Source organism: Macaca fascicularis, chromosome 5, assembly GCF_037993035.2.
Source record: "Macaca fascicularis isolate 582-1 chromosome 5, T2T-MFA8v1.1".
NCBI lineage: Eukaryota > Metazoa > Chordata > Mammalia > Primates > Cercopithecidae > Macaca > Macaca fascicularis.
Window position 1 is genome coordinate 180,758,247 of NC_088379.1, and position 15,107 is coordinate 180,773,353.

At 38.0% G+C, this 15,107-nt stretch overlaps 1 protein-coding gene across 1 annotated transcript in view; it reads right to left on the minus strand.

Annotated features, from left to right (window-relative positions):
• Positions 1–13,339, minus strand: part of GPM6A (glycoprotein M6A) — a 368,540-nt gene extending 355,201 nt beyond the window's left edge. Inside the window, exon 1 of the mRNA XM_015450561.3 lies at positions 13,225–13,339. Within this exon, the coding sequence (XP_015306047.1) occupies positions 13,225–13,228 (4 nt within the window). The 5' untranslated portion in view covers positions 13,229–13,339. The remainder of the gene's footprint in view (positions 1–13,224) is intronic.
• Between the last annotated feature and the right edge of the window lie 1,768 nt (positions 13,340–15,107).

The following is a 15,107-nucleotide window of genomic DNA, read 5'->3' on the forward strand; positions in this document are numbered from 1 at the left end:
TTAATTTTATAACTTAGTTTGATCATTGGAATAGTCCACTATGTTATAATCTATAGTTAAATATGTTAAATTATTTCCTTTATAGTTAATCAGATCTCTTTATGGTTTTGGGTCAAATTTTATGAATTTCTGATTATATCATGGCAATAAGTGGGAAATAGAATCTTAAAGGCTTGTCTGGAGCTTCTGTTTAGTTAAGGAGTGAAACCAACTGCATAATCTTAAACATTTCTGTCATCTGTAAGAGTCATCCTCTTGCATAGCTTCCAAGGAGGACCACGTGGGGTAGTAAGAAGTGATGTAACAACTCTCTCTGTGGACAAGTAGACCAAGAAAGCAATCCTGAATCACCTGGTTGACAGAAGTCATACTAGATCATCCTCCTACTTAATAACATGGGATTTGATACACACAGTTATTTATAATTGGAAGTTACCAGAATTATGAATACTTTTCATTTGTTCGTGCTTGATCTTGATGACTCCTTCCTCTCTTCAGAATACCAACTTCTTCCAGTTTGTATTCCAACAAATAAAAAGATGTTTTTCCTTCTTATTATCCCACATATTTTCTTCCTTTTTATTACATCTGTAACCAAATCTACTTGAATCTCCGTCATTCCCTGTAGGAAATGTTGCAATTGCATGACCATGTAGTAGGACGATTTTTGTAATCCTTATATCAAGCCTTTCTCCGATCTATACTGCAATAACCCAGACTCGTTTGGACAAAGGGCTTAGGGAAGCAAGAATATTTTCATAAGCATGGTTGGATCTCTGGACTATGTAGTCTAGACTGAATAGAAAAAAGTAATGATAGGTTGAAGTACAGAGAAAGCAAATGGGACCAGTCTCTAAGGACCCTGTGAGGACAATGAGAAGGTTTAGAGTTGGAATAAGGGTCAGGGGACAGGAAGGATAAGATGCAGGGGCTGGCAGAACCCCTACGTTGCTCACCACCAAGGCACTAGTATTCACATTGTTTCTACAATTTCCATTAGGGTGTGGCCCCATATCCCATTCCAGGGGTCATGGGACATAAAAAAAATTCATTGTAAGAGACCTGGAGGGGAAGCAGACTCCGATGGGTCCCAGAGCATGCTTGTCCTCCTCCATAGCTTTCTTCATGCTCTTCTTGGGCTATTCCCACACCGTTACTATCTCTACTTCCTGACAAAGTCACAAACCCTCCAGCTTCTCAGCAAGGTACTCATTCAGAAAGCTTCTCTTGATGACTGTAGCCTCCACTGATGTCCTCCGTTCCTGACCAGTGGTTTTACCAATGATTATATTTAATCTAGCTCTCTGTATCTTACAGATTTTTTAAATAGGTTTCTGTGTGCAAGTTTTATACCTCAATGAAAGCATCAGTCCTTTAGAATCAGAAATTATACTTACCCTGCATCCTTCATTATGTCATTATGTGCAGAGCAAGGGTGGGCATGGGATAGACCCGTCAGTAGACCCTTAAGAAATACTTGTTCAATCAAGTCAACACTAAAATAAATTTAAAAGGCTGTTTTGGGGGTGCAGTCTTTGTTTGTTTGTTTGTTTGTTTGTTTTAATCAGGGAATTGTTGGTGGTCCTATATACAAAAATTCTGCCACAACAATGATCTTAAGATGATATAATGAGATTTGTGAACTATCATTGGAATTTTTAAATATTTGACATTTCTTGAGTTGAGTATCCCTTTACCTGTCAGCTGATTTAAACCAGGATGTATTTATCATATGATGTAAGGGGATTTCTCCTAAGGTAACTGCTGTGAAATGAATGAAATTATTTAATAACACTAATATTTGTAGGTATCTCTATGCCTTTTATACCTAAAGAACCAACTATTTATAAATCGTATACTTATATTAATAGTTGCTCTGCTTTTTTTCACTTTAGAGGAATTTGCTTTCTTATATACAATTAACAAATAAAATTTCATTCTTCTTTTTAAATCTTTCTTTCTTTATCTTTCCTTTTTTTTTTTTTTTTTTTTTTTTGATATGTAATTTCACTCTTGTAGCCCAGACTGGAGTGCAGTAGCATGATCTCACTGCAACTTCTGCCTCCTGGGTTCAAGCGATTCTCCTGTCTCAGCCTCCCGAGTAGCTGGGATAACAGGTGCCTGTCACCACTCCCAGCTAATTTTTTTTTTGTATTCTTAGTAGAGAGAGAGTTTCACCATGTTGGCCAGGCTGGTCTCGAACTCCTGACCTCAAGTGATCCACCCGCGTTGACCTCCCAAAGTGCTTGGATTACAGGTGTAGCCACTGTGCCTGGCCTAAATCTTTCTTTAGAAGGGAAAAATATGTAAAACAGTGACAAAATGTATAGCCTTGTCAAACATATCTCATATCTCAAGTACATCCCTATGAATATTTATCCTTTTATACTATTTAGTAAGAAAACTGAAAAAAAGAATGCAGAAAATTCCGTGAGTATCCAGTGTTGAAGTTCATTATTTGCACTTCAAATCTAGATGGAAATAGATAGTTGACTTATGTTAATAAAAACTATCTACTAAATATAATGTGTCTTCAAAATTTTTTGAAAGCACAATTCCATTTCAGCACTTATCTTTTTATATATTTCTGTATTTTTCTTATAAAAGAAAGAGCAAACAAAAAATATTACACCCAGAAGGAATAAGCCAGCACTGAGTTATATGTTATCAGATATGATCTGTTTTATGCCCTGATATTTCTTTAAAAAAACACAATATATTTGTTTCAGGCGTACAGACTAGGATTTAACCATGGTGGTCATTTTCACCTGGAGACAATATTGCCAGTGGAACAAACATCATTTCTAGAACTTGTAAAATGATTCCTTTTAAATGAATCATTTCTAGGACTTGTAAAATGATTTCATTGTAACAGCCATACAAAACACTATCTTGTACTCACATATATAAAAATGAAACAAATCAATCAAAATGAAAAAAACAAGAACCTCCTACACACAAACACACACATGTGCACACACACACACACACACACAGAAAAAGAGAGAGATGTAAATAGTGTAAAACATATAAACTTACATGTTAAAATGTATCAAATAGTTCCCTCACTAATTAATAATATATTAATAATATATAACGAGTTGCACATAAGTAATGTGCATGTAGCCTAAGGAAGTCTCAGATAATTCCTGATACATTGTATATTTGGTATTTGTTTTGTTTCCATTTTTTTCTTATCCTCACTTAATAAAGGGAAAAAAATATCGAAAGACGTGAAGAAAGAGAAATACTCAAATCTGGTTGAAGTTGTCTTCTCTGTCAGAAAGTCAGGGTTGAAAACACAGAAAAATTACTAACAAGGAAAGATCTGTCAGCTTTGAGAAATGCTGCTGTGGGAGCATCATCTTCATAATTTGATGAGGATGTGGGGCTCAATATAATTGATTGATTGACTAGTTTATAGGCATCTAGAGCTGAATGAAATCTTACAGGCTACTTAATCCACATCCTTTGCTTATACCTCAGGACTAAGGTAGCACAGATCAGTAATAGCTGAGTTATTGGGATGAGAACAATTATCTCCTGACTCCTAGTGTAGTGATTATTTAACCACAATATGCTTCATCTCTGTTGATTCATTCACAGTTTGAATATAAGTCATGTATTTATCTATCTATTCCTAAATATGTGAAGGTATAAATAGTCTCTATAAATAAAATACAAGAAAAATAAACAATACAGTTTTCAGAATAGATGCACACCAACTTTACTAGACATACTGTATTATATCACAATTTCGAACAGTCAAGAAGCATATCTTATCATTTAAAAAACTCAAATGCCATCAAACGTTCTTAGACAGTTTAACTTTTGAAGTTACATTTAAATAATAAATGTATGTCATTAGATCATTTTGTAGTAACTTGCTGAGGGATTCTGCTATTCCATGGCATTTTCAGTCTCTGCCTTTCCCTTAGATCATTCCCCTTCTGAAATCATGAAACAATTCTTTCCCACCCAACAAAAATCTTTGCTTGACCTTGGATCCATCCAAATTTCCTCCCACCCTCCCTCCTTTTCTCTTTCCCTCCCCTCTCTCCCTCCTCTCTTTCTTGCTTATTTTTCTTTTTCTTTTTTTTTTTTTTTCTAGTCCTTGTAATCTGGTCTATGAGAGCAGACTTGTATCTTCACTCCTTTATTAAAAATGCTTTGGTTTCAATACACTGATATAAATGAAAAAACCCTTAAAACAAAATATATTGTATTCCTTTCTGTTCTTTGTGTTGCACTGAATAATGTAGGTCACTCATTTCTTAAAACTCTTTTTTTTTCTTTGATTCTTCTGAATGTGCACTAACTCTGTCTCATCTACTTTTCAGCTGAAAAGTCCTTCTTGCCTTAATATTCTAGATCCTTCTTGTCTTAGTGTTTCTTTCACAAGAGCCTTTGGTCTAGTGTTGACTCCCTCCCACAACTGTTTTCTACACCCTATTCTGAACAGATACACTCATTCCATAGTTTTGCCTTCTTTCCTGTCTCCTGCAATGACCAATATTAAATACATTATACTTTTTAAATTTTGTATTTTTGTACCTTTCTGAGTTAGCAAAGTAGGCAGTCATAGGCAAATAGCTTGATGATAAGAGCATTTGTTGGTTTCTTTGTCAATTGTCTAAATGTTGTTACCTTCAATGTCTGGACATGACCCCAAATAAGGAAACAGTACACATTCACAAATAACTGTAATGCAAGGAGGAAACAGCAGACATAGCAGACACAGAGAGACGGAAAAGAAAGGTAGACTTTCATCAGATGCAGTGTTTACTGAACTCCAGGCATTTGTGCAACATACTTGAAGCTTTACCACATTTTCCTAGCAGTGTGTACAAATGTAATAATATATGCAATATTTATTATATTCACATTGCTTTTCCAATATGCCTTAATTTTCTACAAACATCTTTCCAAGATAGATATTAGAGAGAAAGGAGAGTTTTGAACCTATTGAGGCTGAAGGACTAAAGGGACAGCCAGGTGAAGACAGCTGACAGGCATAGATAAGCAGATTTGAGAGATACATAGATATAAATGACACTGAAGCTATGAGACAGGAGGTTATTAGTACCTTTCAGGGGAGGGGTTTCAGTGAACTCTGGAGAACATCACTCAAAAATGTTGATTAGTGACTGATGAAAAAGAAGAGACAGCAACTACAGAAACTTAGTTTAGTAGTGAAATGAAACAGAAATGTAATAGTAATTCCAAGAGGCAGCTCTTGGTAATATTAGGATCAGGATTAGAAAATAAAAATAATGCAGACATGCCTTAGAGGTGTTTGGGGTTGGGTTCCAAACAACTGCAATGAAGCGAACATCACAATAAAGCAAGTCACACGAATTTTTTGATTTTCCAGTGCATATAAAACATATGTTTACACTATGTTAAATTCTATAAAGTGCACAATAGCATTATGTCTAAAAAAAACCCCAATGTATATACCTTAATTTTAAAATACTTTATTGCTAAAAAAATTGCTTACAATCATCTGAACCTTCAGCAAGTCATAATCTTTTTGCTGGTGGAGGGCCTTGCCTCCCTATTGATGGCTGCTGACTGATCTGGGTGGTGATTGCTGAAGGTGGCTGGGAAGTTTCTTACAATAAGATAATGAATTGCATTTGTCTTATTTTAAGGCAATATAATTGCTGCATCAATTGACTCTTCCTTTCATGAAAGATTTCTCTGTAGCATGTGATGCTGTTGGTTAGCGTTTTACTCACAGTAGAACTTAAAAATTGGAGTAAATCCTACTGCTGCTTTATCAATAAGCTTATGTAATATTCTAAAACCTTTGTTGTCATTTCAACAATATCATTGCATCTTTACCAGAGGTGAATTCCATTTTAAGGAACCACTTTCATTATTCATCCATAGAAAGCAACTTCTCATCCATTCAAGTTTCATATGATATTGCAGCAATTCAGTCACATCTTCAGGCTCCACTTCTAATTCTAGTTCTCTTGCTAATTTCTAGTTTCTCTTTCTACCACATCTGCAGTTTCTTCCTCCACTGAAGGCTTAAGGCCCTCTAGGTTATCCATGAAGACTGGACTCAAACTATTCCAAACTCCTATTAATACTGATATTTGATCTCCTCCTGTGAATCATGAATGTTCTTAATGGCATCTAGAATGGTGAATAATTTCTAGAGGGTTTTCAACTGACTTTGTCTAGATCCATTAGAGGAATCACTATGTGTGGCAGCTATTACCTTATGAAATATAGTTCTTTAAGAATAAGACTTGGAAGTGGAAATCACTCCTTGATCCTTTCAATTTGTAAAAAAAAAAAAAAAAAAAAAAAAAAAAAAAAACACAGTATCTACGAAGCACAATACAGTGAGGTTCAATAACACAGGGTATGCCTGTATGTTAGTGATACAAGTGAAGGAATAACAGCTGTAATGAGTGGCTAAGTCAGCTTAGAAGAAAGGCATTCTGGAGTTGGTTTTTCTCGTTACATGCCCCGGACTTCCTGCTTCATCATCAGTCGGATTACATGTTACAATTGCAGGTCCAGCTCTCAAGCCCAAGCCCTCTGAATCTGAGTCTTGGGAATTGGAACCCAGGAATCAGTATTTAATATATGCCTTAAGGTATTCTAGCTGGACAATAAAATTAGAGGTTCTACAATAAGAAAGTTTATACAACTAGCAAGAGATATTTATTTTGTTATTACTGTATATTATTTAAGCATACCTTATATATCTTAAAATAAATAATGAATATATTAAACTAAAAAATAATTTGTTTTATGATACTACTTTCTAGAATTAACACATTATTCTGGTTATGTCGTTCATACAGGTCAAGGCTTCATTTCTCATTGGGATATGGTTTTGTTTGCTTGCTATAGCATGGATAATGAGCATCGAGTATCCGGCTTTGCAATATTTACCCTCATCTCCTCACCTCTTGTCAAACAGTCGAAAATAGAATGACCTCAAGTTAAATAAGCTGAAACACAATAATGAACTAATATTTTTTAAGGCCTCTAAATTTCTAGGTTGAAATTAATTCTGTCCTGGAGTTTAAACCCATCTCATTTACCCTAATTTTTCTTTGTTTTTCAATTGTCTGGAGAAAGGCCTCGATTTTTTGTAATCACAGAGACAGCTTTAACTTTGCCAGATAAAATTATTAATAATAAAAAGAGATTTACATGAAGAGTTTGTTAAGTGGAACCTTAGTTAAATACATCTCTTCAAAAGAAAAGTATGGTGAAGCCTCTAGTGACATTATACCAATTCAAAGTTTGTACTTTGTAAAACTAACACATTCTTGAAAAAATAAAGCAAACTCTTAAACAGTTCACTACAAAGCATCTAGTTGATTGTGACAAGAGGATATTGAGCAAAGGATTTATGCAAATTGACCTACATTCCAATTTATGACCAACTCTTTTCTAAATAAAATGAACAGTACTTTACAGTAGCCTTAGAAACTTCAGATTCAAGGGAAAATAAGAAAAATTAGCTGATTTTATTTGAAACTATTTTGAGTAGAGCTTATCCCAGTATTCTACCAACACATTTCCACCCAGGCATGAATTTCCACACTCAAATGTTTTGCTGTGAAATTTTAGTGTGACTGTTTAGATTTCTTCATGTTTCTAATTAAAAATGTAGTCTTTAATCATATGTTTTTCTCAGAACTTGTACTGAGTTTTCAGTTGTAAACCCAATGTGAAGCACACTTAACAAGACAGCTCTTTTAGGAATTAGATCAGTTAGTCGGCTACCCTCAATTTCTCCTTTCCTCGTATGAGCAGGCTGCTCCTCACATCAAGGAAAAGAGATGTCCTGGGATTTCTGATGCTAGATCATAAGAATCTTTGCAGCTTCTGCTTGGGTTTTTTGGAACATTCATTCTTGGGATGCTGCCTCTTGGAACCTAGTCATCATTTTATGGAAAACCCAAGCCACTTCAGGACAGTTAAACTCGTAGTCAACAGCTGGCATCAACTGCCAGCTATATATGTGAGCTCTCTTGGACGACCAGTCCAATCCTGTCTTCAGATGGCTAAATCCCCTACTGCCATCAGGCTTCCAAGGCAGGAAACTTCAAATGAGGATTACTCAGCAGACAGTCAGCCCGCAGAACCATGAATGACAATAATACGTTGTTGTTTTAATCCACTAGTTTGGGAGATCATTTTATGCAGCAATAAATGCTTAGAACATGAGTTTTATCTTTTTCTGCTGAGTTTGGGACTCTTATCAGACCTTGTGATTTCGTAAGGAAAATAACACACTGGAAGCCAAATGATCAAAAGTATTATCCAGTTCTCTAGCATCATAAAAGTGTTCTTGATTTGCTTAACGGAAATAGCTTAATCTTACCTTCTTTACATGTTTTTTTTTTTTCTCTCTCTCTAATGATTACTGGATCAAGAGCTGAGCTACATAAATTTGCAGAACCTTGCCCAATCCTCTCATCAAACAAATGAGGAAGTAGGATCCCAAAGATTTATAGAACCCATTCAAAGACATAAGAGATTGTCATCTGCTTCTCCTATTTCAAACCTTGGCTCTTGTACCTTTGTTCACAACTGTCTCGAGGGAGTCATAGTTTCCCTGAAAAAAAAGTTACGAGCTCAAGACAATACTGTGTGTCATTATTCTTTGTCTAAATTTGCAAACAATTTTACAGATACTTAACCAACTCCATTGTTACTCAAATTGAGTAAGAGCAAAATATTTCCATTTGATATTTTTTCTCTTGTCAAAATGTGTAGACTCTCAAATCTAACACGGAATGTTTAAGTTGTCACATTTCGCTGTTCTCATGTTAGGGCATTTAGTACATATCATGTAGTTGGTGTCCTTCTTTGTCAAACAGGATTTATCCTTTCCCTCCCTGTCCCTCAACCAGTACTCCCTATACTCACACTTTCAAATAGATAATTCAGTTCACGGGTTTTCCTCTCACTAAAGGTTGGTAACCCTTTCATCTTTGTTTTCCTTTTTGTTCTGTGTTCTGATTAAATTCTCAGGTGTTTCTCACATACTAAATATTTGTGTTTAGATGTCTTGCTATTACTTCTTTTTTTTTGCTTGTTTGTTTTCTTTTTGTTTGAGACTGAGTCTCTCTCTATTGTCCAGGCTGGAGTGTAATGGCATGATCTCAGCTCACTGCAACCTCTGCCTCATGGGTTCAAGTAATTCTCGAGCTTCAGCTTCCCAAGTAGCTGGGATTACAGGCGTGTGCCACCACACCTGGCTAATGTTTGTATTTTTAGTAGAGACAGTCTCACTATGTTACTCAGGTTGGTCTCAAACACCTGGCTTCAACTGATCCACCCACCTCGTTCTGCCTCCCAAAGTGTTGAGATTACAGGCATGAGCCACCGCACCCAGCCTTGCTATCACTTCTTAATAACATTTCAAATATGAAATTAATTTTTCATCCAAAACATGCAGAAAGTAAACCATGTGGTTTATCCTTTAAATATTCTATCAAGGAACCCACTACTTCCCAGGTCTTCAAGATTTCAAATTTCTAGACAAAATATTATATTCATTGTCTTATTGCTCCATTGCCTAATTTTATAGATTTTTCACTTGACTTATCTCTCATTCATCTTTTGCTCTCCAGTTCCACTGGCTTAGACATATATCATATTCTATTATTATCATATCATATATATAATATAATATTATTCCCAAAACTGGTTTAGACATATATCATATTACCTCAGGATTACTGTAACAACTGGGTCTGTTCTCTCCAACTAATTCTGTTTTAAAAAACATTTTCACTAATCTCATTATGTCTTCCCTGCTCAAAAACCTTCCAAGGCACCCTACTTCCTATCATGTGAATTCTAAATTCCTCTCATTGCTTTTAAAGGCTCTCCAAAATCAAATCCCATCCTGTCAATCCAGCTCCATGTCCTACTGCTCCCCAAACTCACCTCCTTACTGCCTTGAGAAGGAGCTCCTTATTCTACCTAAAACCACTTCCCTTCCAAATGTTTCACATTCCTCCAAGACAGGTTCAGTACCACTCCCATTAAACTCTTCATAGTATCTATCAAATTAAATCATATTCAACATCATTTTTTAAACAAAAGAGTCATTAACGGTCTCATAGTGGTATATATGTGGTCAAGTAGAACAGTAAGTGTTGTGTTCAGGAGAAAAATTAAAAATATTCCTGACCTATCTTTCCAATGGGGCCTGAAATTCCACAAGTAGAGATTTGCAGGCTAAAATTCAACTTGAAGTTGAAATGTAAGTACTCTGAGCAATGGGTTAGCCCTGCAGGGTTTTTTTAGTGTGAACTATGTTGTTGCATCCTTTCTGCAGAGTAGAACTTTGGAGTGGAGGGAAAACCCTGCTGCATACCTAAAGAAGCCGAGGGCATCAATGAGGAAATCAAACAACAAAAGGAAGAGATGCCAAAATTGCAATTGCCTACTTTGCAAATAACTTTTTTTTACAATCAGCCTTGTGCATTATGGATATGAAGGACTATAAATTATTCAGAATATTTGATTAACCAATTACTCTCATTCTTCCACAGTGCTAGAGTTCAGATTTCTTCTTCTAAGACAAATGAGAATTGATTGCTACATTCATCCCCATAACACTATCTTCCTTTCTTTACGTGATAAATTTTGGTTGTCATTATACCAGGAAAAGCAAAACAAAACAAATAACAAACAAAAAAAAACTGGATTCCATTTGTTGGCGCAATCTAGCATTCTCCTACACTGTTTTTCCCTCTTATCATAGCCATTTGGACTTTAATGCTAAACTCCCTACCATCCCTACTACCACTAAATAGAAGAGATTCTAAGTAGTAAAGTTTTGTTTTTCATAAGTAAATTAAAAGGAAGAGGAGAGATATGGCCTTAAGTGGCCAAATATTTTCTATTTCCCCTATGCACTTCCTTCCTGCTTTCCCTGCTTTGCCCCTTGCTGCTTATTGGCTCTTCCTACTCTCTGGACTGCATACTTGAATCTCTGTCCTGAGTTCTGGCTTCATGCCCTCACTCTCCCTTGCTACAGGCCTGTTCTTTTCTCTATTTCCCTCACCTCTGGCTTCCTCACTTTATTCCTCTATCTCCACCTAAAGAGAGTTCAGGAATATTTTTAATCTCTCCTACTAGGCCCCTGACTTCATGAGTTTCTGGTGACCTCAATTACAATAGGAAAAATGTAATCCACTTCTGGCAGAAGAAGGAACACACAAATTTTAGGTATCTCTCAGATTACAGATAGGAAAGAGAACTTCTAAGAGTTACAGACCAAGCTTTGGATCCTGACAACTCAGTTGTTAACTCCACACCATCCCACACAACAGCACCTTCCTATAATGAGGGATGATTGATAATTATCCATGAGCATTGAAGCAAAAATCCAGGACAAATTGTTTTCACTATAGTATGGAAATGGAAATTAAAGAAATAATTAACTTTGAAATTATGAATATCTTACCTTTGATAGCCAGTCCTCTCGAACTTGAGGTTACAAGGGTAAATTATGTAATTCTTTCTGGACATTTTATTATGTTGGATCCAATTGGCATCATAATGCTTTTAATAGAGCTAATGAATAGAGTACATCAAGTCAATTATTTTGACTTTCCATTTATGACAGCTTTTCTCCTGTGTGAGCATATAAACAAGAGTTTATAGGCTCAAGTAGAACAGTAAGTGTTGTGTTTAGGAGAAAAATTAAAAATATTCCTGTCTTTCCAATGGAACACAACACTTAACAACCAAATTTAAAAAAAAAGAGTCCGAAATACTCTCTGCCACACTTGGGAAAATGTTTTATCTTTCTTTTTTAACCTGAAAATACTCCTTCCTTTTCAGAAAACATTTAAACACAGTTCTTCTTAAGACCATTTCCAACGCTGTTTATACAAAGGCCCTAAAAATGGGTCCTTCTAAGACTCTTCCAAGGGTCAAGCAAGAAGAGACTATGAATGTCTTGATCACAGCTAACATTCATAGGCAAAAATGTCCTCAGCTTTCTCTTTTTTCCTTTCTTCCAAGTTGGCTACTGTCTATAAACTCCATGATTAGTAGTCAAAGCATCCCCTAACCCTTGAGCCTGTGGGAATTTAGGAATTTCAACCCGAGCACGTAAGTCCCCAAGGCCTCCTTTACTCTTGAAGAAATCCCTCACAACAAAGGACAAGGGAGAAGCCAGGGGGAGGGGCGCCCAGTGGACTTGGCTGGAAGAAGTGAGCGCGCTGGGGTTGGAAGAGTAACTCGGGCTGCGGGCTGAACGTAGCCGGTAACCGCGCAAGAGCAGCATCGCCCCTGCGCCTGTGGATGCTGCAGTCCGGGGATGGCGAGTGCTTTCTCCTCCCCAGCCTCTCCCTCGCTCTTCGAGGTGACTCGTGGGACCCTGCGTCTTAGTGGTGGGTTTGAATCGGCTATTTCACACCCAGTTCTTCCTCCCCTCCGCCACACACAATCACATTCCTGGAGCTATTCCAAGCTGCCTCCGCTAAACACCGAATAAGCGAACCCTGCCTGGAAACTTGAGCGAAGCTGAGCTGCGCCGAACTCCACTATCCAGTGACCCGAGCCAGTGTGGACGCCCTTTTAACCACGCTGTTTACCCAGGTCGAATTTAGGAAGAATCAGCCTTCGGCCTCAACCTCAAACCTATTGTGCACATGGGCACAACGTTTGGAGAGGGACTAGAAATTGTCCCCAGTCTGGCCCTGCCCCAGCACCTTCCTTTGCTCAAACCTGTACCAAGTGGAAGTTTTAGGAAGTTTCCATTTCTCGTGCCCCGTTTCAACTTGCTCCCCAAAGAGAACATGAAAACGTGGGAACTCCGGAGGACAGAGATCTCCCTGTAATCTGCTCGCTATTCGGATCCTGGGTCTCTTAGTCTTTCTTTATTTCCCAGATACCGCCCCAAGCACAGTAGACCGGACCCCCAGGCTTGGGTCGTGGGGCCGACGCAGAGGATCAGCGCCCAGGCGCAGCCTCCCACCCTCCTGACTCACTGTAAACAGTCGGGCACCCTCCCTCACCTCCAGGTGCCACCCATAGCCATCGCCTCGCTCCCAGAAAAAAAGTCCAGAGACAGGAGGGCGGGGGTCGCGGGGCGCGGGGGGGACAGAGCTGGGAGGGACGCAGTCTGAGGCCGAGGAACATTCATTTTCTTTCTATAATGCCCATTCCCGAGGACGAGCCTTTGGGCGAAGTGTCCGCGCCCGCCCGCGCACTCACCCATGGCCCGAGGTCCTGCTTCTCTGCAGTCCCCAGAGGAGAGCGAGTGACCAGGCGCTGCGCGGGGCCAAGTTCTCCAAGCCGCGCTCGGGCTCCTCGAGCCCTGGCAAGTGACAGCCTCGCCCCTCCCAGCGGAGACAACTCGCAGGACGCCTGGCGACTCTGCGGGCGCACAGACCCCTCCCTCTTTCCACCTGCCTCCTCTGCTAGAAGCCCATTTCCCTCCCCTTCGCTGTGGATCTCCTCCCCAGAGGCCCCCACCCTGCCCCCTTTCCCTTTCATTAGAGACACGTGCAAAGTCTCTCTCCTAAATACATTGAATGCACGTTACAGACACACACGTTGTCTCAGTAGCCAAGATAATGATCTCTAAGTGGAATCTGGAAAGAGATTATTCCAAGAGACAGGTTTCATATGATAATTTTATGGTCTCTTGTCTTCTGTATACCATTTTGTTTCTTAATGATAATAACATTAATAAAGAGAAGAGGAAGATAAAATTCTCCCTTTAATTTATACTTGTCATCTCCTCTTTCTTCTACATAAAATATGTTTCTGTAATTGGACAAGGTTATAAAGTCCTAAAAACCATACACATAAACACACACGCACGCACCCTGACACACACACACACACACACACACACACAATAATATGCAGAAATCACCTGGAAAATGAACAACTCAATCCAAGAGGCAGTTGATGAGGCTGAAAGAGCACAGGGTTTGGCAGTTGAGAGGATGAGTTGTAATCCTGGCTCATTTCCTAATTTGTAAAATGAAGGATCTGGAAAAAGTGATCTCTAAGGCCTCTTCAAGCTAAAAAAAAAAAAAAAATTATATAATTCTATGGGTTATTGACCTAGTTCTTTCAAGAGTCATACTGGAGAAGTTATTTCAGTAAATCAGTCCCCAAGGTATCGTACACTGCTTTTTCATGCAAAGCACACCCAGAAGTATGCACATATCTATGCTGTGAGTAAGCGGAAGAATAAAATAAAATGGACATGATTACTTACCTTGAGGAACATTGCTACCTAATGGGGAAAAGGTGATATGAAAAATCAGTAACAATATTTTTAGCAGAATGCATGGATAAATGCAGAACATATCATTAAAATGCCACAGAAACATCTGCACAGCTCTCTCTCATGTAATGGAAGAGCTATATACTCCTGGCAGGGGTGTTGTAAATGCACTTCAGTTACATGGGAATACAGTCATTCTTATGGGAGGGAAAAGGAATTAGTCAATAAAAATTAAAAGTGTTCAACATATCACTCAGAAATGCATCACCATTCTGGAAATTGACTAACATGAACTATGACTGTTGCAAAGCATAACACTAATACATTTGTTCAGTAAAGGTGAGTTGCTGGCTCAAGCCTGTACTTCCAGCACTTCAGGATCCTGAGGCAGGCATATCGCTGGAGCTCAGGAGTTTGAGACCAACCTCGGCAGAATAGTGAGACCTCATCTCTACAAAAAATAAACAAAAAATTAGCTGGGTATGGTGGCGTACATCTGTAGTCCCAGTTACTTGGGAGGCTGAGGTGGAAGGATCACTTGATCCTGGGAGGTTGAGGCTGCAGTAAGCCAAGACTGCACCACTGCACTTCAGTCTGGGCAACAGAGAGAAGTGCAAAAAAAAAAAAAAAAAAAAAAAGTCTCAAAAAAAAAAAAAAAGATAAGTGATAGATTTTGGAGATTGATTCATAAGCTCAGTTTTAGGATCAACGCAAGCAACTTACAATCTATTTCCTGAAGATTTATTCAAAGTAATGTTTGAACTCTAAAAATTAGAACTATTTTTTGTTTTTTTCCCATGGTATTCTATGATAATCCTGAAATACAAAATAATAATTATAACATAAACTGAGTACA